This window comes from Neurospora tetraspora, assembly GCF_033439725.1.
Source record: "Neurospora tetraspora strain CBS 560.94 chromosome Unknown B0H65scaffold_1, whole genome shotgun sequence".
Classification (NCBI taxonomy): Eukaryota; Fungi; Ascomycota; class Sordariomycetes; order Sordariales; family Sordariaceae; genus Neurospora; species Neurospora tetraspora.
In genome coordinates this window covers 836,686-858,896 of record NW_026944383.1, presented here as the reverse complement: position 1 = coordinate 858,896, position 22,211 = coordinate 836,686, and the positions used below count along the sequence as shown (strand labels likewise).

The window sequence follows — 22,211 nt, the reverse complement described above, 5'->3', positions numbered from 1 at the left end:
ACAGATTTTTGATGCAGGTGAACGTTGCGAAAAGCCCTGGATGCGGTCTCGTCCAACTCCAGCGTCGTGGCAAGTCTCTCATCATTCATCCTCATCTTGTCCTACTCAAGCTCTCTCGCCTGGCATAATCCAGTGGAGCACAATGTCGTCAAAGATTCGCAAACCATGCCAGAAATCCGTAATCGAAGTGGTAATCCTGGCCTCTAGCTCCCTCTCTTTTCTCGCCCCGCAACATAACCATTTTGCGACCCTGGTAACCGACCGAACCTGTACCGTAAGACTTGTACGCAAGGAAATTGATTGCTCTATGTCTAGCCTCCGACCCTAGAGTACAGGTTTTGGGCTGGAATGCAACACCGATTATAATACAAACCCCGGCCCCCTTCTTGCTCCCCATCGCTTAGAAACCGTTCCTGCTCATATCAGCCCTGATGCGGGCATAGTCGAACAGACCCTCGATGCTGCCGACCGCGCTGATAGCAATATCCTGATCCCAGATCTTCTTGTTGGCGAAATCCATAACGTCCTTGGCGGAAACGGCATCAATGATGCGCTCGATCTCACCGGGGCTCATGCGGCGGCCGGTGGTAACGATCTGGCGACCAATATCCTCAGCGACGGCGGTGGTGCCGTCAAGGGAGAGGAGGATGGAGGCCTTGAGCTGGGCCTTCGCGCGCTCAACCTCGGCCTCGGTAACGTTGGAGCAGAGACGGGTCCACTCGCGGAGGGCGAAGTGGACAAGGTCGTCGACGCGGTCGAGCTTGTCAGAGACAAGGTAGATACCCCAGAGACTGTAGTTTCCCCGTGTCAGTAGTTGTACCTCAAAAAAAAAAATCTCCCAAAGCTGGGCGTGCTTACCCAGTGTCGCTGTAGCTGGTAGAGAAGCTCATGAAGCTGTTAGCGATGTCGTGCTTGTGGACAAAGCCGCTGAGCTTGCTGCCCTGGTGGGGAGCGTTGCCAAGAGCCTTGTCGTAGTTGCCAACGATGGCCTGGGTAACGAGGGCAGTGAAGTAGTCGTCGTCGGACCAGCTGACACCCTCAACGGCGATAGCAATGTTGGCGGTGGGGATGGTATCGTCGCGGATACGGATATCAGAGCCGATGAAGTCGGGCTTCTTCTTGGAGAGGATAGAAGCGCTGGTCACGGGGGCGGTAGCAGGGAGCTTGGAGAAGTACTTGTCGGCCATCTCGACGAGCTGCTCGTGGGGGACGCCACCGGCGCCAACGAGAACCATGCGGTCGGCGGTGTAGTTGTTCTTGATGTAGTTCACGAGCTCGGTACGGGTGATGTCACGGATGTTCTCACGGGGGCCGAGGATGGTGCGGCCGAGGGGCTGGTGCTGGTAGGCGGTAGCGTGGAGGTGGTCGAAGACAACCTCCTCGAGCTGCTTCTCAACCTCCTCCGACTCGCGAAGAATGACGTCGCGCTCGCGCTCGATGGCGGACTCCTCGAGCTTGGAGTTCTGGAGAATATCCTGGAGAATGTCGACGCACTTGGGGACGTCCTCGTTGAGGGCCTTGGCGAAGTAGACAGTGTTCTCGCGCTGTGCCCGGGGGTTAGCGGGCGGCGGATGAGCCGGACGACAAGATCAGACGAACCGAGGTGTAGGCGTTGAGGTGAGCGCCCATGTTCTCAATCTCGAGCTCCAACTGCTGCTGAGTGCGCTTCGTCGTTCCCTGCGTGTCGTCGTCGAATTAACCAGATGCCCTCTCATACGATCCACCGATCCTACAGCCCAACGCGCCATATCAAAGCTAACCACAGCCCGGGGAGAGGACTCGTAACGCGTAACATCGGGGGCGTACCTTGAAGGCAAGGTGCTCGAGGAAGTGGGCGGTGCCATTGGTCTCGTCGGTCTCGGCCCTGGAACCGGCATCGATCCACATGCCAACCGTGGAGGTCTGGGCGTAGGGAGAGTACTGGGAAGCAACCTGTGATAGCAATTGACGTTAGGACAAGTCTGGAGGTGTCTTGAGTTCCGGGGCAGCAGCCGGGGAGGGGGTCAATCGGGCCGGAGGGGGGCTCGGAGTCGGGCTCGGATGCCGGGGGAGGGGAGGGCGGGCGTCCTCACGGTCAAGCCATTCTTGAGGGTGGTGGTCTGGGTCTTGATGCCGGAGCCGGTGTGAGGAGTAGCAAGACCTCTGCGGAAAGGGTTGATAACACCCCCAGCGCGGGCCTTGACGCCCTGCGCCAGGTTGAGAGCTAGTCTCCGGGAAGCCATGGAGGTCGGTGGTTTGAAGGGGGGTGGAATGAGCGGTTTGAAGGAAAGGATGCTACAGTGAGGACCTCTAGCTGCTCACATCAAAAAAGTCGTTAATTTTGCCTCACTTCCAAGGCCAGCTCGGGAACCCCCGGGGCTCGGGCCAACCAAAGAACGGCTCCAGTCTTGGAAAGCTCGAAAAACTGAAATCACGTGCAGTGCCGGCCGGGTTCTTGGCTTGGAAACTGGAATTCAGCCATTGGTATTCGTTCTCACAATGCGACTCGGCCCCTCTCCACAGCAATGGAGCCGCCAACACGGCCAAACTGCCAGCGACGTAGCTGGGCGACGGGAAGCTGCTGGGCTTCACGTCAGAGCTTCCCCTCCCCACGACAAGCGAAACATCCATTCAAGGGTTCCAGCCAGCAACAGCTCCGTGCTCCGTGCTCCGAAGCTTCACCAGTGCAGCTCACCTGGCCTAGCTCGCTCCCGTCACATCGACCTTGGTTCCATGTCATCGCCAAGTCTAGCGCTCACACCTGTCGAGTTCGAGGTTGCATTTCACAGAGCACAATGACAGGTACTGTGTAGTTGTACCTAGGAGATAGCCTGCGTCCGGTAGGGCTGTTTATCTAGAGTTCTCTGCAAATTGAATGGCTAAGCACGGATCGAAAAGGCATTAACAAGATTCAATATGACATATTGAACTTCGGAAAAAGTATATTCAAGGTAAGATTACGCTTGAATCATGGAATCAGACGGATCAATTAGATATAAAAACACCTAAGAAAGTTGATCCGAGGTCTTGAGCTAAGAATCAAACCAGTATTGGACTGTACATAAAACTTGTGCACTTGCACTTGCAGTATACATCAACCCTGGTTTGTTTGTTAGCGCGGGACTTCACTACGCACTCTTCGCAACTCTGTCGCAGGAACCACGCTAACAAACAAACCAGGGTTGAACTATACATACCTCTACAGCTCAAGCGATAGTGCCACTGGATCGTCGATCTTTGAGAAAAAATTTCAATATACCAGGAGTACCAAGCTAACAAACAAACCAGCATTGGACTGTATGCCCTCTCCAGTCAGACCCAATCTGAAGTTCGGGAAGTACATGGCGGGAGCCGAAGCATCATGCATGTCGTATGGGTATTGTTCTTCACCTTCCTTCCCTATCCCTCTTCTCATATCATCCAATCTCATCCCATCATGATCGAGCGGACTGCAACTGCTTGTACCACCACCAGTACTGTGTATAATTGCTCTACTCAAGCTACTTACTACCTCCCTAGATTGGAATGATCCGCAAACATTCCGACCTGACTTTTAGCAATTCCGAACTGAATTTTCCTCGCACTTATCTCCATCCCCTATGTCCTCACGCGCAGTTGGGAATGGTTCTTCTCTCGAGCTTTGTACCGTAGTAGCGTATGGCACTACTTGGGCGTTAGTGCCATCGATCGGAGAGCTGCAAATAGCCCTAGCAGACTCCGATAGATTCTGGCTTCTCTCTCAAGGAGCTCACGCCTACCTACATTTACTCTGCGCTGGCATTTGGCTTCTTCCTTTTCCTTGGTCTTTTTCTTACACTGAGACCCTGAACAGGGACCACCTATTTCTTCACAGGCATATCATCATTCCCAGCAACATCCCCCCTCCGTGTTGCCCCTTACCCCCAATACATTGTATTATATCTCCTAGTCGTCCGGCCTCGTCACCGTGTCTGTCACTCTTGATATCTCCTCGATCCCACCGCTACGACCGACATCGGGCATATCGCCTGGTCACCAACAGGTCTCGTCCTGATGTCTCCTTTCGTCGCAACCTATCCGCCTCTGGAGCAGATCACCCAGTTAAAGGATGCCAGTGTGCCCTTTCATGCTGTGTTAGAGGTCCCCAAATCCCTTGCTGCTGACTCGTGGCAGCTCGCGCTCTGGCATTCCACTGGCAGCTGCGATGGTCCCAAGGCAAGCTGGGTCGAGACTCCCTTCGCTCCAAGTGGGCAGAGTAACTTCCCGTCGACCCTGCACGACCCTGCGGATCAGCTAACACGCCTACACTTTGCTGCCCATCTAACCGTGCAGTCATCGTTGAGTTTCACCATCAAGTTCCGCCAGGGACCTGACTATGATTGGAGATGGGTCCGTAACGAGCAGGGTCTAGGTGATGGCTACATTGTGGTGGATGATGGAGCGATAGAAAGGAGTGATGGCGAGGACTTGCCAGACCTGATTCACGGCTTGAACCCATCTCTCAAATGGAGTTCTCATCTAAGTCAATGTCCCGGAACTCGACTCTGGACCATTGGGGTTCCCGTTGACGGGGCTAAAGACGACGATAACTCGACTTTCAGCGACGTTCCGCTCGGAACTCCTTGGGGAGGGTTTCTAAGGTAAGGAACTTGGGGCTCCTGCGAGAGCCGGTGTTTGGAAAATTGTCCGGGTGCTGATCAGAGCGGCGACAGGTGGTTCGCTTTGGTCAGAGACTGGTCTCCTTGGCTCGCTCCGAGACAGGGAAGATCAACTGTTGAACTCGATAAAGATGCACTTCTTTGCTCGTTTCTCTCTCCAAAGGGTAAACACTTGGTCTTTCTGGGCTTCGCCGGTATCAACAAAGCCGTCGATGGCATGACCCTGTTTCGCAGCGACGAATCTGGACGGTTGACCATCCATGTAGGCTATTAATCACAAGACAAATGTGCACCCATCACGACTAACCTTGACGGCCAGGTTCGGAACGATAGCGTGGAAGCCGGTAGCGGTACTGTTTTAGTAGCAGTTGGCGACAACTTTGAGAGTGCAAACGCTGCTGTCATGTACCACGCTCGCGGCCTCGTCAGCACGGCCGAAAGAGCTGGCGAGTCTTCTACGGAGCTGGAGACGCTTAGTGACAATGTCGAGGCTAACTGGTACGAGAACTGGTATGACGGATTGGGTTACTGTGAGTGTGAAAGTTGTCAACATGTTCATGATGCAAATCTAACAGGTGTACGTAGGCACGTGGAACGCCCTTGGCCAAAGGTTGACGGCGGAAAAGGTTATCATGGCAGTAGATGCTCTGGCCGATAACAACATCAACATCAGCAACTTGATCATCGATGACAACTGGCAAGATATTGATTACCGTGGAGATCAGTGGCAGCAAGGTTGGAATGATTTCGAGGCTGAACCTAGGGCCTTTCCAAACGGTCTCAAAGGGCTGGTCTCCGAAATACGATCCAAGCACAAGAATATCGAGCATGTTGCCGTGTGGCATGCCCTTCTAGGGTATTGGGCCGGCATAGCGCCCGATGGTAATCTTGCCAAACGCTACAGGACAATCGAGGTTGTGCGTGGCGAAGATAGCTCACGTAAGAACATACCCCTTGGCGGCAAGATGACAGTCATTGCGAAGGAGGATGTCCACAAGTTCTACGATGACTTCTATCGCTTCCTCTCCGAGAGTGGTGTGGCAGGAGTCAAGACTGATGGGCAGTTCATGGTCGACACTTGGGTATCGCCAAAGGTCCGGCGCGAGCTTATCCAACCGTACCTGGATAACTGGTTACTCGCCTCTCTTCGGCACTTCAGCGGGAGAGCCATCTCTTGCATGTCCCTGACTCCGCAGATCATCTTCCATACACAACTTCCTCGGGGACGACCCACGATGCTCTGCAGGAACTCGGATGACTTTTTCCCCGAAGTGCCATCTTCTCACCCCTGGCATGTCTGGGCGAATGCCCACAACAGCTTGCTTACCCAGCATCTCAACATCCTCCCAGATTGGGACATGTTCCAAACCGCTGGCGCATATGCCGGCTTTCACGCTGCAGCGCGCTGTGTGAGCGGCGGTCCCATCTATATCACCGACGTTCCCGGCCAGTACGATCTCGATTTGATCAAGCAAATGACTGGTGTCACGCCACGGGACAGAACCGTCATTTTCCGTCCCAGCGTTCTGGGTCGTAACCTTGACCAATATGTCAACTACGATGATCTTTCTTTGCTTAAAATTAGCGCTTACAATGGCAGGGCCGTCACGGGCACTCCGATCATGGGCATATTCAACGTATCGGGCCGTCCGCTCACAGAATTAGTTCCTCTCGCCCGGTTTTCGGGCGTCCTGCCATCGATGTGGTACGTGGTACGCTCTCACCAGAGTGGAAAGGTGACCGTGCCGGTTCAGACGACGTCGTCCGCATCTCTGTTGACGGTAACTCTCGACAATGGCGGCTACGATATTCTTTCCGTCATTCCCTTGTCCCTCTACGAAACTGAAACCCGAGGTCGCGTATATGTGGCAAGCCTGGGGCTGGTGGGAAAGATGACCGGATGCGCTGCCATGTTGAACCACAGCACCGACCTGCTCGAAAACGGACGGTTGTTCATTAGCACCAGGCTGAAGGCCTTGGGTGTACTTGGTGAGAATCCCTGGAATGACTTACTGAAACCTTGAACGTGACTAACATTTTACCGCGCTTAGGCATCTACATCTCCCATCTTCCGGAGCTATCCATCCAGGACGAGTTTATGGCCACGATTCAAGGCCAACCTATCCCGCCCCATACGGTAACTGTCGACAAGACGGATAACCATGTCCTCGATATTGACATTGAAACCGCATGGAAAGAGATGGGTCTCGATGCGGGCTGGTCGAACGAAGTGGAGGTCAAAGTCTACTTTACCTTGGAGAAGTGAATGCTCTCCGGTCAGGGGACCAGATGACGAACCAGGCTCAAGGTGTGGTTGGGCACGTCATTGTACGCTGCAAGTACAACCTCCCGAAGCATGCTATTAGATGATTCGATTCTTGAGACTTGGGAAAACAAACCCATCGTTATCTTTGTGTATACTTGTGGCTCTTGCCTCACTCGCGCTGCTATACTCGCGTGAACTCCGTGATGCTGAATACAGAGGAGGCTGTGTGTCGGCTTTCTGGTGCATTCCGTTTTCTATGCCTTACCGTTGTGCACGATCTCCCATAGTATCATCAGCAAATATGCCTCTCAGTAGCAGGCAAAATCTGAGTTTTTATACATACTGTAGTTTCTCAACCTCTGATGCGTAACGAGTGTATAGTCCAATACTGGTTTATTTGTTAGCTCTGTACCCCGAGTAAGACACATGCTAACCCATCCTGAACGCCGCAATGGTACTTTAAAATGCATAAATCATAGTCAAAAACAGATTATCAGTATCTGATTTGACATATTCATGCTAATTTTAAGCCCCTATTATCGAAGAAAACACATCAACTTGTTGTTGAAACGCCTGGACAAGTCGACCAGAGGTCTCGAGCTAACAAACAAACCAGTATCGGACTGTAGACAGTTCGAAATTTGAAGACCCGACAAAGATAGCCACTAGCGTCTTATAATGATCGGACTCACTAACAAGTGACATCAATTGGTCCGATGGTGTAGTTGGTTATCACGTCAGTCTAACACACTGAAGGTCCTGAGATCGAGCCTCAGTCGGATCACATCAAAATCTTCTTTTTGTCTTTTTTGGCTCCTCCCCACGTTTTCACAATGTCCCTTCTCCTTTGCCTCTTCTTTTTTTTCTTTACCAAAACCTGGAACCCGCCTCAGCCCGCGTTATCACCACCATCAAGTTGTCCGCATGGCCTGCTCACAACAGTGCTAAGACGCAGCCAAGAACCCTGTCCCACGCGTCGTTGCGAGAGGCCGAAGGAGGCTTAGCCATTGCCCAGCTGCCCAGAAAGACCCCGAAGGACGGGAGGGGGATACTGGGCTGGTCTTGGTTGTATTTTCTAGCGCGTTGCGGGGTTAAGATAGACAGATGGACGAATATGGGGATCTTGATGAACTGCGCAGGATCGGAGATCTCGTTGTGCCGGCTGGTATTCAGTTCCGAGGAACCCGTCCGTATTTTGATCGGTCGGAGAAAACACGGAGTCTGGACGACAATCGTTACGATTCTTGGAAAGATGGGAACGAGTTCCAAGTATTTTTATTCGCTTTTTGTCAACTGCTTGTTGTTCCCGTGAGCCCGGGTTGTTTTTGAGGCCAGCATGCGGGACGGGAACGGTCTAGGGGACGAAGCGGTTGTGTCCAAGGGATTTCTTTCAAGAAGGAGTTGTTCTTCGTTCAAGCATAAGAGGTGTTATTCGATGAATTGTGTTTCTGCCGCGAGTGTGATTATGTTGGAAGTCCGTGCCCTGGGCCGCCCATTCACCGGCTTTGCCCATTCACTGGGCCGTTCCATTACCGGCACTCCCTTCCAGGTATTTAGGCTGCCCTGGTTTCCGTTTCTCCTCTTCCGTTAGACAACTACAATCAAGCCCTTTTCGTTGTCGCCTTCCAGCCTCCATCAGATTATCAAGGCAAGCAGGTGCCACTCAAATAGGCGCTCGGAGTAACTCTAAGCAGTTCGTCCAGGTCAGTGTGTGATAGGGCTGTATTTAGCCTTGCTTTCCGCATCTTGATTCAAAGGGAAGACAAGGACAACCTTATTTTACCTCTACGGAGATAGCCGAAAGTGATGTGCATCTCAAAGGTCCTTGAACATCTCCCAACGGGGGTTAGGCGATGGAGTCGCCTTTTTGAAGAGTTTCAGGTTTAGATTTTACGTTACCTAGCCGCAAAAAGCAGATGGTCTCAAGGGTATCCTCGCGCTTATATGACGCCGTGCGAGGCCTATGTAATTGTGAAGTTCAGAGGGGGAAATTGATCACGTTGGAAGTGTCGCTGTGGTCTGGAAGGTCTTTGCAACCAGTTTTGGCATGCAACACCTCGATAGAATCAGAAACCTCATGCTTCGTAACCGAACAGGGAATTTGCCTTTTGGGGTATCGACGATAGTATTCCCCGGGATGATGCTACAAGCCAAATGGCAAGTGTCCGAACAACCATCCTCGAACGGGATGATACAGACGGGAGATGATGAAAATGGGATCGGATCCGAGAAGAGAGATGCAGCCGCTGCCGTGCCAAGATCTTGGGGTAGCGTACCTCTAGGCGGGGATGGACGCAAAGTACCCCAGAATTTAGCACGTCTGCAACTCTGCACCAGGGCACATGGCCGGAAATAGCGTGGAGGTCTGCAAGCGAAACTCTTGAGACAGAGCAACTTCATGAACTTTGCAATTGAAAATGGCTGTAGATATGCGATAATATGTAGCCCTTCCACGTGAACGGTGAATGCATCCTGTCAAAGACAAAGACGGAAGTGCGTCATCCCGTACCCTGCAACATCATTGCAGTGCCTCAGTCGCTTGGGCTTGTCAAGTCATCCAACTTGAATCAAATCCAAGCTCGAGCCAGGCTGACATGAAAGGTGAGGCCATCCCTGCCGACTCGTTGCTGGCCTTTTGCCCTGTTTTCCTAGCTTTTCCAGAGACTCCGCCAATCCCGTCCGTCTCTTCCGGGGGTGGAAGACCCTCGACGGCTCGACCCCCCTCCCTCGTTGCCGACGAGAGCGACCCTTTGTGACCAAGGGGAAAAAGCCATCCAACCCCGATCCCCCAATGTCCCCTTCCCAGCCCCGGTCACTGTGGCTTTGCTGTGTCATGCCCATGATGAGTGAGAGCGATTGTGAGGAGGGTAAACTCTCACTCTAGGCTGCGTGGAATCGTATTATCATTGACACCGTGGATCGAGGACAAGAGGATGCGTTCGTTCGACGCAACCGGGCAGCCGGGCAAGTAGATCCAAGTCAAATGGATGAATAATGAAACCAGGATTCGTTCCTTTCCCGTCCTCAGTCTCACTGAAAGCAGTTCCATGTTTTTACAGTTCCCACAAATCTCTTACAAACCCGGACCCTATTTGAACGCTGTACAACCATAGCACTTTCCCTCCTCAATTCGTATCTTTTCCCCCATTCGGCTGCTTCATGCTGACACCAGCACTGCGCAACAATCTCAGGAATCCCCCGTTTCGACAATCACGACCAACACTTTAGCGCCTGTGGCCTGGCGACCGTGCGCTACAGAGCCTTAACAATTTCCCACCTCACTCTCTCACTTTCAAAGTCACTTCAGTTCTCGAGTCGCAGCTGCATCTGCACCTTCTGCAAGTTCATCGCTTTGTCGCTCAGCAGGTCATTCTTCTCCACTTTCCGGGCTTGTCACGCCCCAACTTGAACTGTTTTCATTCAACCATTCACACATCAGCCCTGCACTCGGGCGTCCTACCCGCTTACGTTGCTTCTGGTAGCCCATCTTCAGCACTTTCTCCAAGCCTTCCGAGAGGCTTTTGCAACATTTGCCCTCGACCTTCGCTCATCCTTCTTTTGTCCTCGACAAACCGTTCCTTGCTCTCTGAGCTTTGTCAAACTAGGACACAGCGGGTTTCTCTACGGACTGGTGACGGCTGCGTGCGCTACTCAATCTCCACCTGATGGACACCCTGCGACAGTAATTCGTACCTCGTCGCCACTCGTATCTCATCGGCATCTCATCTGTCGACAGTCGGCAAAATGGTTTACGTTAATCCAGCCATATTGGAAGGGGCGCGCGCCGTGGCGAGGCAGGTCGCCGAGACGGGGACTTCGATACTCACCTCAGCAGTAGCATCGGCGACGGCCTCAGCGACGGCCTCAGCAATTCCGACAAGCGGCAGCTCTACTCTGATAACCACTTCACCAACATCAATATCGCCCACTACCCTTCCTCCACCCGCCACTTCCAGCCCCGCATCTGGGGATACCGATTCAAAGGATGACAAAGGAGGGTCATCGCCGCTCTTGTTTTTTGTGGCATTGGGCTTCGGCGTCGTTTTCACCAACCTCTGGTGGGTTTTCTGTGTGCCGCCCCATGTTTTGCCAAATGGGCAACTAACACGCGGTGCAGGATCATTGTGGGCGTCAAGTACTGCTTTCGATATAATGCTCGAACTCGTCAGATGCGCCTGGCGGAGGAGGGCGACCAGATTAACATGGAGGCCATGCCTCGGCCGCACCGACGCCGTCGTGAGAAGAAACTAATGACAATAGACGAAGTCAACGAGAAATTCCCCATGCTCAAGTACAAGACTTGGGTTGCGAGCCGAGCGCGGGATGGTCTTCCCACCAGCGGTGGCGTTTCAGCGCCCAGCCGACCGAATAGTATTCATGACGCGGACGCTATTTCTCGAGAGCTGCCGAACAAGGAGCGTATGTCGACCGAGGGCCGGCCAACGACAAGCACCGCCGAACCCGTTGACCGGGACTCGAAGACCCCACAACATGAAGCCAAGGAGAGCACCTCCAGCACTGTGCCTTTGACCCATTCTGTCTCAGAAGCAACGACACCACCGAAGGAAGCCCGGGTTTCGCATGACGAGGGCGAAGATGAGGAGGATCCGATTGACGCCGCATTGCCACCGGAGTGCGAGGGCACTTCTGGTGATACCTGTGCTATTTGCATTGACACCTTGGAAGACGACGACGACGTGCGTGGGTTGACTTGTGGACATGCTTTCCACGCGGCATGCCTTGACCCGTGGTTGACGAGCAGGCGAGCATGCTGTCCGTTGTGCAAGGCCGACTACTACACTCCTAAACCACGCACAGCCGGCGAACCAGTCGATGGCCAACCTGGCGTTATCCATGTCACTTTATCCAACGACCCACGATCCAATCGCATGAACCTGCCAAACAGACCGAGACATGCTTTCTTCGGCCTGAGTCGTCCAGCAAGGACGGTGTATGTGGTGTCTAACAACGACCAACGAGGGTCTCGGAGGCGTCATGGTGAGCGAAGACGGGACAATGGTGCTTTCAGTCAACCTGCCTCTTCATCTCAAGCTTCGGAGGATCGTGGCGAGGGCGGCGTGTTTGCAAATCTTAGGGCTGCATTCCCCAATTTCCGACGCAACAATGGGGGGCAAAACGCGGACGCAAATGCCAACCCAACCGTGACGCCTTCTAATCTCGAAGCGGGAGTCCGACCTGCGGCGAATTAATTTCGAGTGATACGAATCTGAGAGACTTGGTTCCTACGGCGCTCTATTCGGAGCTGATTTTCACACCGATATCCGTCTGTTTTACCTACCATATCTCGAGTTTACACTATCCGTTATCAACCTGTATTGGTAATGTCGGCCGAAAGAAAGAAATGGCGTTGCTGCGAGGAGCATCCTCTGCTCTCCAGTAGCAGCTATTGATCGGGTTAGATTCACACATAGGGCACGAATTTGAGAGGACGACGCACGATGAACGACGCTGTCAGTTCGATCAGGATATTACATACGATCGTTCCGTACAACAGTTATGGTTTGCAAATCTGGCAAAGCGAGCAGGTCAGTGCGCAAGATGCATAGCAGTATGTATTGGTTTCGGTGCTTATAAGGTCGGTTGGAACGGAAGGTGGTGCTCCACGAATGGGCGCGTGTGGCTTTGGTTGTTATTGATGGGAAGGGATGGGATAGCATGGAGTTTATTGGGATGGAATTTTGATTTTTGTGAACATGTACATTGGATGATATTTGAGACCTCACCTCATTGTTGAGCGGACATTTTGATCATAAGTTGGCCACGGCACGTTTTTATGGGTATTCGCATCTGGCAACTCTGGGGAAATAGGGAAGAGTCAAATGAAGCAAAAGTTAGCCGGCTTGAGTGGAATGAACATGCGATGAATCATTTGTTTCGGCTTTTTTTCTGTGCTGTGAATATGTTGTTTGTGATATATCATGATTTATGGAAAGTCGACGCCTCATACGGAGTCCCAAGTGGTTTCTCTCATAAAATCACAGTGAGGCAAACCCCAAGTATCATACGCATCTCGGTATCACCGAGAGGCACATCAAGAGTAGCCTGTCAACTCGACCGTTGACACCCCCCCGCCAACCTAAGTCCAGCGGTATGAGGTTTCCTTCAAAGAAATTTCCCCGACTGAAACCTATCCCCAAAGTTGGCCGCCCGATTCAACAGATCCTTCCTCTGCGTATGGCTAATCCTTCCTCCAACCGCCATATCCTTCTCCCGATCAAACGCCCGCTTACTCGGGTCATCTTCATCATCAACATCCTGCTTACCATACTTATCCCCCGGCCGGCCGGACTTCGACGCAGAAGAAGAGCTTGCGGAAGTCAGTTTCTTCTTCCCCGCCGCAATGGCAGCCTGGTGCTCCTCCACCAGACTCCGTCCCCGCGTTTGTTCAGTGTAGGAACGGACTCTTTCTTCGTCTAGGTTTTTTGGTCTACTAGTTTTTGAGACAGAGGCAGAGGCGGCGGTAGCGGAGGAGTGCGAAGAAGACGAAGGATCTTCCCGACCCAACACCGCCGCCGCCAACCGCTTGATTTTTTCTTCGGGCGTCTCCGTCCATATGCTGCTGACTCCTCCTCCGGACTTCTCGCCGGTCGCAGCCGAGCGCCCGCTGGCGAACTTGCGCGACTTGAGCTTTGTTGGGTCCGGGGCGCGGTAGCTGCTGTTGGTGGGTGGGGCGACCATCCAGTCGTCGCGCTTGGGGGCTTGTGGTTCTTCGGCTTGGTGTTGTTGTTGCTGTTGGAAGGAAGGGAAGGAGGGACCACGATTCGAGGAGTTGGCAGCTGCCGCTGGTCGTGTGCCGGGGAGGGCGGGGCCGTAGCCGTCGTCTGAGTCGGAGTCAGAGTCAGAGTTGGGATCCGTGGTGGGACGTTCGGAGAGGTCGGCGGGTGGAGGGGCGGGGCCGTAGATACGCTTGGGAGCAGAGGCGGAAGATGTGGGAGCGGTGGGGCCTATTGATGGTCGCGGTGGCGCAGATGGACCAATGCTGGATGAAATGTGCGAGGGATTGGGATTGGGCGCGCTGGGCCCGAAGTCATCGCCGGAGTCGTCGCCTTCGAGTGGAATTTCGTCGCGGTTGTCTGGTCGCGATATCTTGGTCGGAGGAGAAGACGACTCTTCGTCTTCGTCGTCGCGTTTGCGCTTTTGAAGATGGGGAGGGAGTTGGGGACCAATGGATGCCATGGTTCGCGGTCTTGGATTGGGTTATGAAACAGAGTTGTATTCGATGACGTCGGGAATAAGAGTTGAAAGTGTAGATGTGGAAACTAAAAGTTGTTGTGGTTGTTGAGATGGGAGGGCGAGGATGGAAACACGGTCAAATTGTCACAGGCAGTTCAACATCGCCTGCAGTCTGCAAGCCTTCAGGGCTGAAGTTATGATGCAAGCCTGTCCCTGATCAGGCAGTGGGGCGGTGGATAAGTCCTTATCGATAACACGCTGAACGACCGGTCACTGTTGGTGATGGCACATGGCAGGCCTGACAGCGCTGAAGCTTCCCCTTCCTTGCAGTGCGTGCGTAATTGCCTTTGCTCCCGTCCCGCTCTGGAGCTCCAGCAGTTGAACACAAGGAAGCTCGATATCCCGCCATTTGGCCTTGCGCCGTTGAAGTTACTTAGTCGGCAAACGAAGGCGCAGAAATCCGACAAACCATAGTCTATTTAGCTTGGAGCTGGCAATCATCACGACAACTCTAGTGTCAATTTATCCCGTTGTTGTGGGTGCCTAGATCCATCCGATCCATTATCCAACTGCGTCGCCAAGAATACAAGCCGGAAGACGGGAGCTACCACCTACAACTACAACTAGAAACACTACGTATACGATCACCACGAGGGTAGAGGTCGCACACCCTTTGGACGAATACACCGACTGTACTGAAAACATGTGCTGCTCTGGCTATCCCCGATGAGCGTGAACATACCGCGGCGGGATGAGGAGGGGTCAGTGGACGACATGATGGCCGACGAACCCGACCTGGGTCCAACCGACGACCCGAGCTTGAGCGGCGATGAGACCATCCGAGAACACACCGTTACGGCTCAGGATGGGGAGGAAGTGGAAGAGCAACCAGCAGCGGCATCCCCAATCGCGCCCACTCCGATTGCGCCGAGTGCCATAGCGAACCGTTACCGCGAGCTGGTCGAGGCCGAACACGATGCGACAACCTCAGAGGACGGTTCTACGGATGGAGTACTGCGCTCAGCCGCAAGCCCCCTCGAGTCCTTTCCTACGCTTTCTGGAGACTCTCCCTCCGTACAAGTTAGTCATGTCTGTTCTGGTGTTGAAGGTCTCTGCTCTGACTAATGGCGCATGTAGGGCTCTGTCGTTTCGTCTCCGGGTAGCAGCAACATCCTCCCGTCTTTGGCACTCCGTCCCGGGTTAAGAGGCCCAACACCTTCCTTCCGACCCTTTGATCGGAGGTTCTCCTCCTTTGGCTCGCCTGGCACGCTCTCCCCACGACCGTCCTCTCCGGCATTCCTTGCAGGCCACAGCAGGACCCTATCCGTTACGAGCAATCTACTACTCGACTCCAGCGAAACTGAAACAAGCTCCCCTCCTTGGGAAGTTGTGCGCTGGACAAAGTTACTGAAATTGGATGGGCTAGCATTCTCCGAATCTGGGAGGAGGAATTTTGGCTCTCCCACATGCCTAGCCGTTTCCACCTCCATTGTTCTAGGAACGTCAAAAGGAGTTATCCTAGTGTTCGACTTTAATCAGAATCTGAAGATGATCATTGGGCCGGGAACAAAAGGTTTGCGCTCTCTCCCCCACTTGAACCTTGCGTGTTGATGTTGTTGACCAGTCCCCCAGCTGTTGAATCAGGTGCCGTGACATCTCTAGCGATTTCGGCAGACCATACGACAATCGCAGGCGGACATGCCAATGGAAATATCTTTACTTGGGATACCACTCGTCCTTCACGACCATTTCTCAGTATTCCACATCTACCCCAGCTTCAGCAGAGATCAACTGACGGACATGTCCCGGACACCAAGATAACACATCTGGGCTTTCTGGGGACCCGACATACAGCCCTAGTGTCGGCTGATGACCGAGGGATGGCCTTCTCTCACCTTGCTACCCGGGGTACCGGATCATTTGGCAGGACTGTCAAGACTACTCGAATTCTCGGCCGGTACCCAGACGCCCCTCCGCCTGTTGGGAAGATACTCAAGCCCAGTACTGTGCTTGCCTTTCAGTCTCTGCCTTTAGGAAACGTTGACATGGCCACGGACACTATGGGTTTGACGGCAATGCTCACCCCGTACTTGCTCGTCATCGTTTCTACTACGCCTGTTGCTCAAACACAACATAAGTCTGCGCGTCCAAAGGAAGTAACCGCACACAGTGCCATGACAGGATGTCTAGCTTGGTTCCCTGCAGTGAGATTGAAGGTCCCGGATCCTCTTACTGGCAGCAACGTGTCCAAGGTCAAGCTCGTCTACTGCTGGTCAAACGTCCTCACGGTCCTTGAGGTGGAAGAGGAGCCAGCAGAAAACAAGGATAAACCGCCAACCCTCAGATTCAGACCCCGAAACCGGTGGAAATGTGAAGAGCCAATCGTTGCTGTACAATGGTTGAGCCGGTCTGTCTTGACAGTTCTCACGATAACTCAGAGGCTCATTGTGCTGGAGGATCGAACCATGCGCATGACTGAAGCATTCGACCTTATACACAAGCACATCTACCATGTTGATCTTTTCTCCAAGCAACTTCACACTCTGGTCGAGCAGCTTGACGATGAAGATCCTACCATGCATGGCGTCGTTGCCGATGCCTTCTACATGAGCTTCAAGGCTTACAAAGGCCGGCTTTTTCTGCTTGGATTTACCGACGTCTCGTTAGGTGCCCTATCTAACTGGGCAGATCGGCTGTTCGCTCTGATGGAAAGCGGTGACTATGTCGGTGCCATTCGACTTGCGACGTCTTACTACACGGGCGACGCCAACAAGTTGACCATTGGGTTACCGGAGGATACGGCCTTAAGACATTCTATGGTCATTGACAAGCTCATGGAGATCATGAGCGCATCTCTCAAGTACGCATTTGGGCAAAGAACAAAACGCCGAGAAGCGGGAGACGATAAGCACCTTCGGGAACTAGCCGAAAACTGCTTCATAGCTTCTCAAAATGCCGGGAAAACTGACTTTCTCTTCGATGAGATGTACGAATGGTATGAAGAGGCCGGTTTGGAAGGCATCTTCCTGGAAACCCTCGAGCCATACATCATTGATGGATCGATTACAGCTATCCCGCCCGCAGTTGTGAAAGCCTTGGTCACCCACTTCGTCAGCAACGGGCTCGAAACCAGGCTGGAAGACATCATCTGCCACATGGACACCTCAACTCTAGATCTCGATCAAGTCACAACGCTCTGCAAAACGCATAGCCTATACGATGCATTGATATACGTGTGGAACCAGGCCCTAAACGACTATCTTGCCCCATTCATCGACTTGCTGGCCTTACTGGTGCCGTTGATGCAGAATGGGGATGTGGATGGAACAGCAAGCGTGTTGGAGAACGAGATCAGAGAGACAAACGCACTGAAAATCTTTCCATATCTGTCGTTTATCCTTACCGGGAAGACCTATCCTACGGGTGAGAAAATTCCGGATGCTATAGCTCAAAAGGCAAAAGCGGAGCTTTACTGGTTTCTCTTTTCGGGCCAAAGTATCTTCTGGCCTAAGGGCAGTAGCAAGAGGCTGCTTACGCGACCAGGACAGTCTCAAGAACCATCCTTCCCCTACTTGAGGATGATCCTCAACTTTGACGCACCCAGCTTTCTGAGTGTGCTCAACGAGGCCTTTGAAGACTCCTTCTTGAACGATTCACCCGAAAAGCAGCTTGGCGGTGGCCCAAGTCGTGATCTTCCAGAGGAAGAAATATTTGGTTTAACGGTGGACAGGCAGTATATCACCTCTATCCTGATGGAGATAATGAATCCCGCAGATTTTGCCAAGGAAGACACTATCTACCTCGACATGTTCGTTGCCAGAAACCTTCCCAAATATCCGCAATACCTTCTCTTCACAGGATCGACACTTACCAAGGTCCTCATTGGGCTGTGTCAATATCCAGGGGATGACCTAGCCGAGGACGCCCAACTCAGCGCCGAATACTTACTCTCCATCTATCATCCCCCAGATCTTCCCGACTTGATACCTCGGTTCAAGGAGGCTGGATTTTATCGGATACTCAAGCGTATATACAAAGCAGACAAACAGTACGGGAAACTGACTCTGACCTACTTCGAGGACCCGAACGAGCGCGATGCTATCTTTGACTGCATCGAGCTTTGTCTTCGACCGCACTCAGGTCTTACCCGCCGCCAGGTACAGGATGTGCATCAGGTCATCCGGGACCACGCTGGAAAACTGGTCCAGATCGACTCTGCTAGAGCGGCGCAAGCCATTGAGACTTACGCTCCAGAGTTGCACAGCCATATCTTGGACTCCGTTTCCGAGCAGCCAGACCTTCAGTATACTTATCTGAAGACGATACTGGAGCCCAACAAGGAGATGGTGAACGTGCGTCCGCCTCAGCAGGATCTCGTGGAGCAGTATTTGCAGCTCATGTGCCGGTTTGAACCATCACATGTACCCGAATACGTGAACAAAGTCCAAGCTACAAACTTGAGGCTAGAGAAGCTACTGCCTACAATGGAAGAGACTGGTGTGATTGACGCTGCCGTCATGCTGATGGCGAAAGAAGGGCAAGTGAAGGAGGCCATGGACCGACTGACGAGACACTTGGAGACTCTTGAATCAGCCTTACATGGTCTGTTGACCGGAACCGCCTCTCAGTCACAAGTGGATCTTAACCCTCAAGAAAGTGCCGAGGAACTTATGCAGGCTTTGCAAAACTATACTCGTGTGGGTATTTGGCTATGCCAGGAACAAACCAAAGCCACTCAAGAGAGCGGTAATGCACGTCAACGGCACAAATCACAACCTAAGGACGACCTTTCACCCGACGAGCAACTCTGGCTCAGCTTGATTGAGAGCTGTGTACAGATCACCAAGCGGGTCACTTCGGCCTTGCAGCCAACACCACCACCAGAAGATTCAACACAAGGACAGCTTACGAATGGGGGATCTCACTCCAATGGTGAATCTGTCCTTGTGTCATTGGATACAGAGAAGCTTGTCACCTTGGTACGATCGCTTGTGCAAAACACTTTTACAACCCTCCTGTCATCCACGTCAACCCGTAGCTCGAGATCTGCAAACACGGGCGATACACCTCCAGCCATAAACGCCAATCTATCCTTCCTTCGCATTCTCCGCGCGTTCCTCACTCGCGCTGCGGCGTCGTCACCCAACCTCGCAGATCTCCGCTCAGTTCTCTCCAGCATTTTCGCCGCATACGCATACGAGGAGTCCATCCTTGGTCTCTCAAACCGGCTTTTGGAACGCAGTCTCTTCGTGAGTGTAAACCAAGCCGTCCAACTCCGCCAGCGAGGTTGGCGTCCCAAAGGTTCCACCTGTGAGGCCTGCGGTCGACGAGTTTGGGGTCCTGGTGTGGCGGGTAATGTCTACGAGGCGTGGGAAGAGCGCCAGGCTGCTGAGGAGAGTCAGCGGCAGGCGAGGAAGCAGCAGCTCACCATGGGCGGAGGGAGCAAGACGTCGTCGGGTGCTACTGCTGAAAGGGGGAAGGGCAAGGATCATGATGTGTGGCCAGCAACGGATGGTCCCCAGGGCGGGGAAGAGTATAATGGAAGTGGAAATGGAAATGGAAAGGGGAAGGGCAAGGGGGAGGATGTGAGCAGCCCGCGACTGAAGCAGCAGGGTGAGTCGGCGAAGGACCAGACCCAGCAAGCAAATACTTCTGGACATGAAGGCTTGCAAGGGCCGGTGATGGGGAAGCGGGAACAGAAGCTTAGCCCCCTGGTTGTGCTGGCCTGTAGGCACGTTTACCATCAAGCATGCCTGGATGCTCTTGAGATGAAGAATGGGGGCGCGGCTTCTAATGGAGATGGGCTTGGGGTGAAGAGGCAGTATAGGTGCCCCATTGACAGATAGGGACTGGGGGTTTATGGATTGTCTGAAAGATATTACTTTTTGTATGTAGAAGCGTTACTTAAACGTTGAAGGGGCACCAGAAGACGGGTGAAGCTCTTGAATCTAGCTGTGATTGAAGGAAAAATCGTCGATAACACAGGCAATGGTGGTGTGTATCTGTCATGTGCTGAAAGCAGTGAAACCCCGTTTCTTCAAGAACGCCTCAGCGCCATATCGTGCGACCATAACATACACCTGCCTAATAATCAGCAACGTAAAACATCAATGCCCATCTTTTTATGACCACCACACTCCACCCAACACAAAATTCATGAATACGTGAACACTTTTGGGCTTAACCCATTGTGGCCTTACTCGCCACCTGATGCTTTGTAACCTCCCATCATTTCCAGAGCGCGGCTTGCGAGGGGCTCGCCATTTCATGCCTTGACGACCTTCTTATTGTTGATCAACGAAGCAATATCCTATTTGCAACGCTTCTCGACAATACCCGCGCCGTTCTCCTCGTACTCCTTCCGCGAAATCCACATCTGGTGGAAGGTTCCGAGACTCGCCAGAATGCTTCCTCCGATCCAAGCACCAAAGCGTCTCTCGGTCGTCAAACCCGCCGCATGGATCTTGATCTTCACACCGGGGTACATCTGCGCAAGCTCATGGTTGAGACGGTCGTTGAAACCGTTCAACAAGCTCGTGCTACCCGTGACAACGACATTTCCGAGAATGTTGGGGCGGAGATCAACATCAACACCCTCGAGGGCCGCCTTGATAAGAGCCGGGATCGTCTGAGCCTTAGTCACACGTCCCTCCTCGTCAGTGCTGTTATAGGCAGCCGTCTCGTCCCACATGCCCTCCGACACCTTGAACCGCTGCTCACGCCACATCTGATTGCTGCCGTCGGGCATCTCGAAGACACGGCCGGGTTGTGTACGGACAGCATCTTCGTTTCCGGGGGTCGTGAACCGCTGGGGACCACGCCACACCTCGACGACGGACTCCTTGAACTCGGTGAGGACACGCTCTTCCTCGTAAGCGCGGAAGGACGGGTGGATGTCGAAGTTGAACTTTCGCAGGTTGGCTTCGGCGGGCGCACCAGCCTCCACGGGCTTCTTGCTCTCGACCATAAACCGCGGCACAACGTCGACCTTGGGCTCGCTGCCGTCCCACATCTTGCGGATCTGGCCGCTCAGCCAGACACCGCCTACCGGAGACCGTTGAATCGATCGCTTGAGGACCATGCCGTCGTGGATGGCCGTGACACTCGTGTTGGCCCCGCCCACGTCTATTACCAAGGCCGTGGCCTTTCCGGCCGCAAATGCCGCGAGCACAGGTGTCTTACTAAGCCAGAATGCGGGCACGCCCCAGGTCTCCATGCTGATTTCGATGGCCTTCTCGCGCGCCTTGGGCGAGTTCCACGGCGCCTCGGACATGAGAAGAGGGTTCTCGGCCAGCGGCTTCTCCAGCGCGTCCATAGCATCTTCGTTGTTGTTGCCATCTTCGTCTTCCATGGGCACGTCGCCGTCGTCGCTAATGTTGAGACCGTTTTTGCTGGGAGGTGTTGATCGCTCGGGCTGCAGACGCTTGACGAGAACGTGTTCCCACATCCTGGTGGCAGCATCCCAATCTTCGACAACGCTGTCGCGGTTCATGTAGTTGCGCACTTCGAAACCCGGTTTTGGCACAATATACTCATCGCCGAATACGTCGCGCCCGTTGATGTGGCCGTAGAAAGAAGGGAGAACTTGCTTGGGCATTTCCTCGCCGGCGTAGCCAGCGCGGGTGTTGCAGTAGCCCGGATCGAGTACAAGCGCGGATACCTCATCTGAAGAAATGATCAGCTGTCAGTTGGAATCCTTCATGTTGGTGAAATGTCGCTGGATAGAGGCGTCTGGACCAAGCTTACCTCCGCCGTAGATGTCAGTCGGCTGGACCGACGACGAGAGAGGTTGTTGGTGGGACATGGTAGGCGCCGACGCTGTATGGAGGAATATCGTTGAGGTTTATTATGGAAAGGCAGGCAGAGTAAGTGGCGTGAGCTAGGGTCTCCAAATAACGCTGCGCGTCTGGTTGTTTGGTCTCGTCGCGTTTCGTTGAAGTTCGATGAACTGGAAATCAATTGGAATTTGACGACGGAGCTCCAGAGACGAGGGGCGCGCGCGCGCAAGTGAAAGAAGACGGGCTCTCCTGCAGCTCTATAAAAGTGGGGCGCGGTACGTACCTCTACGGTTAAAGAACACCAGGGACAGCAAGTGGCTATCAAACAAACCTAACAAGAGCTCTTGTGATTAAAAA

General features: G+C 53.2%; 6 protein-coding genes and 1 non-coding gene across 7 annotated transcripts; 4 read left to right on the top strand and 3 right to left on the bottom strand.

Moving 5' to 3' along the window:
- Positions 1-400: 400 nt before the first annotated feature.
- Positions 401-2,222, bottom strand: B0H65DRAFT_543641 (processing enhancing protein precursor; the record flags this gene model as incomplete). Its single annotated transcript, XM_062829241.1, has 5 exons — positions 401-791; positions 859-1,544; positions 1,600-1,677; positions 1,807-1,932; positions 2,073-2,222. The coding sequence occupies 5 exons, from the start codon at positions 2,220-2,222 to the stop codon at positions 401-403; spliced, it is 1,431 nt and encodes a 476-aa protein (XP_062685687.1).
- Positions 2,223-4,011: 1,789 nt separating this feature from the next.
- On the top strand, positions 4,012-6,882 carry B0H65DRAFT_437681 (glycoside hydrolase superfamily; the record flags this gene model as incomplete). The annotated part of the gene is made up of 5 exons (XM_062825326.1): positions 4,012-4,598; positions 4,671-4,878; positions 4,936-5,146; positions 5,202-6,605; positions 6,668-6,882. The coding sequence occupies 5 exons, from the start codon at positions 4,012-4,014 to the stop codon at positions 6,880-6,882; spliced, it is 2,625 nt and encodes an 874-aa protein (XP_062685686.1).
- A 710-nt stretch (positions 6,883-7,592) lies between these two features.
- Positions 7,593-7,666, top strand: B0H65DRAFT_t69. Its single transcript has one exon. It is a non-coding gene; the product is annotated as a tRNA-Val (tRNA).
- Positions 7,667-10,279: 2,613 nt separating this feature from the next.
- Positions 10,280-12,384, top strand: B0H65DRAFT_7913 (uncharacterized protein). The gene is made up of 2 exons (XM_062831423.1): positions 10,280-10,940; positions 11,000-12,384. The coding sequence occupies exons 1-2, from the start codon at positions 10,627-10,629 to the stop codon at positions 12,090-12,092; spliced, it is 1,407 nt and encodes a 468-aa protein (XP_062685685.1). The 5' UTR covers positions 10,280-10,626; the 3' UTR covers positions 12,093-12,384.
- A 422-nt stretch (positions 12,385-12,806) lies between these two features.
- B0H65DRAFT_447937 (uncharacterized protein) lies at positions 12,807-14,410 on the bottom strand. The gene has a single exon (XM_062825882.1). It carries the CDS (start codon positions 14,077-14,079, stop codon positions 13,006-13,008), a length of 1,074 nt encoding a protein of 357 aa, XP_062685684.1. The 5' UTR covers positions 14,080-14,410; the 3' UTR covers positions 12,807-13,005.
- Positions 14,411-14,676: 266 nt separating this feature from the next.
- Positions 14,677-20,154, top strand: B0H65DRAFT_7917 (Golgi CORVET complex core vacuolar protein 8-domain-containing protein). The gene is made up of 3 exons (XM_062831425.1): positions 14,677-15,156; positions 15,214-15,649; positions 15,709-20,154. The coding sequence occupies exons 1-3, from the start codon at positions 14,803-14,805 to the stop codon at positions 19,920-19,922; spliced, it is 5,004 nt and encodes a 1,667-aa protein (XP_062685683.1). The 5' UTR covers positions 14,677-14,802; the 3' UTR covers positions 19,923-20,154.
- On the bottom strand, positions 20,155-22,047 carry B0H65DRAFT_7922 (Actin/actin-like protein). Its single transcript, XM_062831426.1, has 2 exons — positions 21,823-22,047; positions 20,155-21,741 (listed from the first exon to the last, which is right to left on the bottom strand). The coding sequence occupies exons 1-2, from the start codon at positions 21,878-21,880 to the stop codon at positions 20,387-20,389; spliced, it is 1,413 nt and encodes a 470-aa protein (XP_062685682.1). The 5' UTR covers positions 21,881-22,047; the 3' UTR covers positions 20,155-20,386.
- Positions 22,048-22,211: the final 164 nt, after the last annotated feature.

Excerpts from the sequence above, each read along its gene's own strand:
- B0H65DRAFT_7922 (XM_062831426.1), bottom strand. The coding sequence starts at position 21,880 with ATGTCCCACCAACAACCTCTCTCGTCGTCGGTCCAGCCGACTGACATC. Across the intron at positions 21,742-21,822 it reads GACTGACATCTACGGCGGAG|ATGAGGTATCCGCGCTTGTA; the intron begins GTAAGCTTGGTC and ends TCATTTCTTCAG.
- B0H65DRAFT_7913 (XM_062831423.1), top strand. The coding sequence starts at position 10,627 with ATGGTTTACGTTAATCCAGCCATATTGGAAGGGGCGCGCGCCGTGGCG. Across the intron at positions 10,941-10,999 it reads GTCGTTTTCACCAACCTCTG|GATCATTGTGGGCGTCAAGT; the intron begins GTGGGTTTTCTG and ends CACGCGGTGCAG.
- B0H65DRAFT_7917 (XM_062831425.1), top strand. The coding sequence starts at position 14,803 with ATGAGCGTGAACATACCGCGGCGGGATGAGGAGGGGTCAGTGGACGAC. Across the intron at positions 15,157-15,213 it reads GAGACTCTCCCTCCGTACAA|GGCTCTGTCGTTTCGTCTCC; the intron begins GTTAGTCATGTC and ends TGGCGCATGTAG. Across the intron at positions 15,650-15,708 it reads CATTGGGCCGGGAACAAAAG|CTGTTGAATCAGGTGCCGTG; the intron begins GTTTGCGCTCTC and ends CCAGTCCCCCAG.
- B0H65DRAFT_447937 (XM_062825882.1), bottom strand. The coding sequence starts at position 14,079 with ATGGCATCCATTGGTCCCCAACTCCCTCCCCATCTTCAAAAGCGCAAA.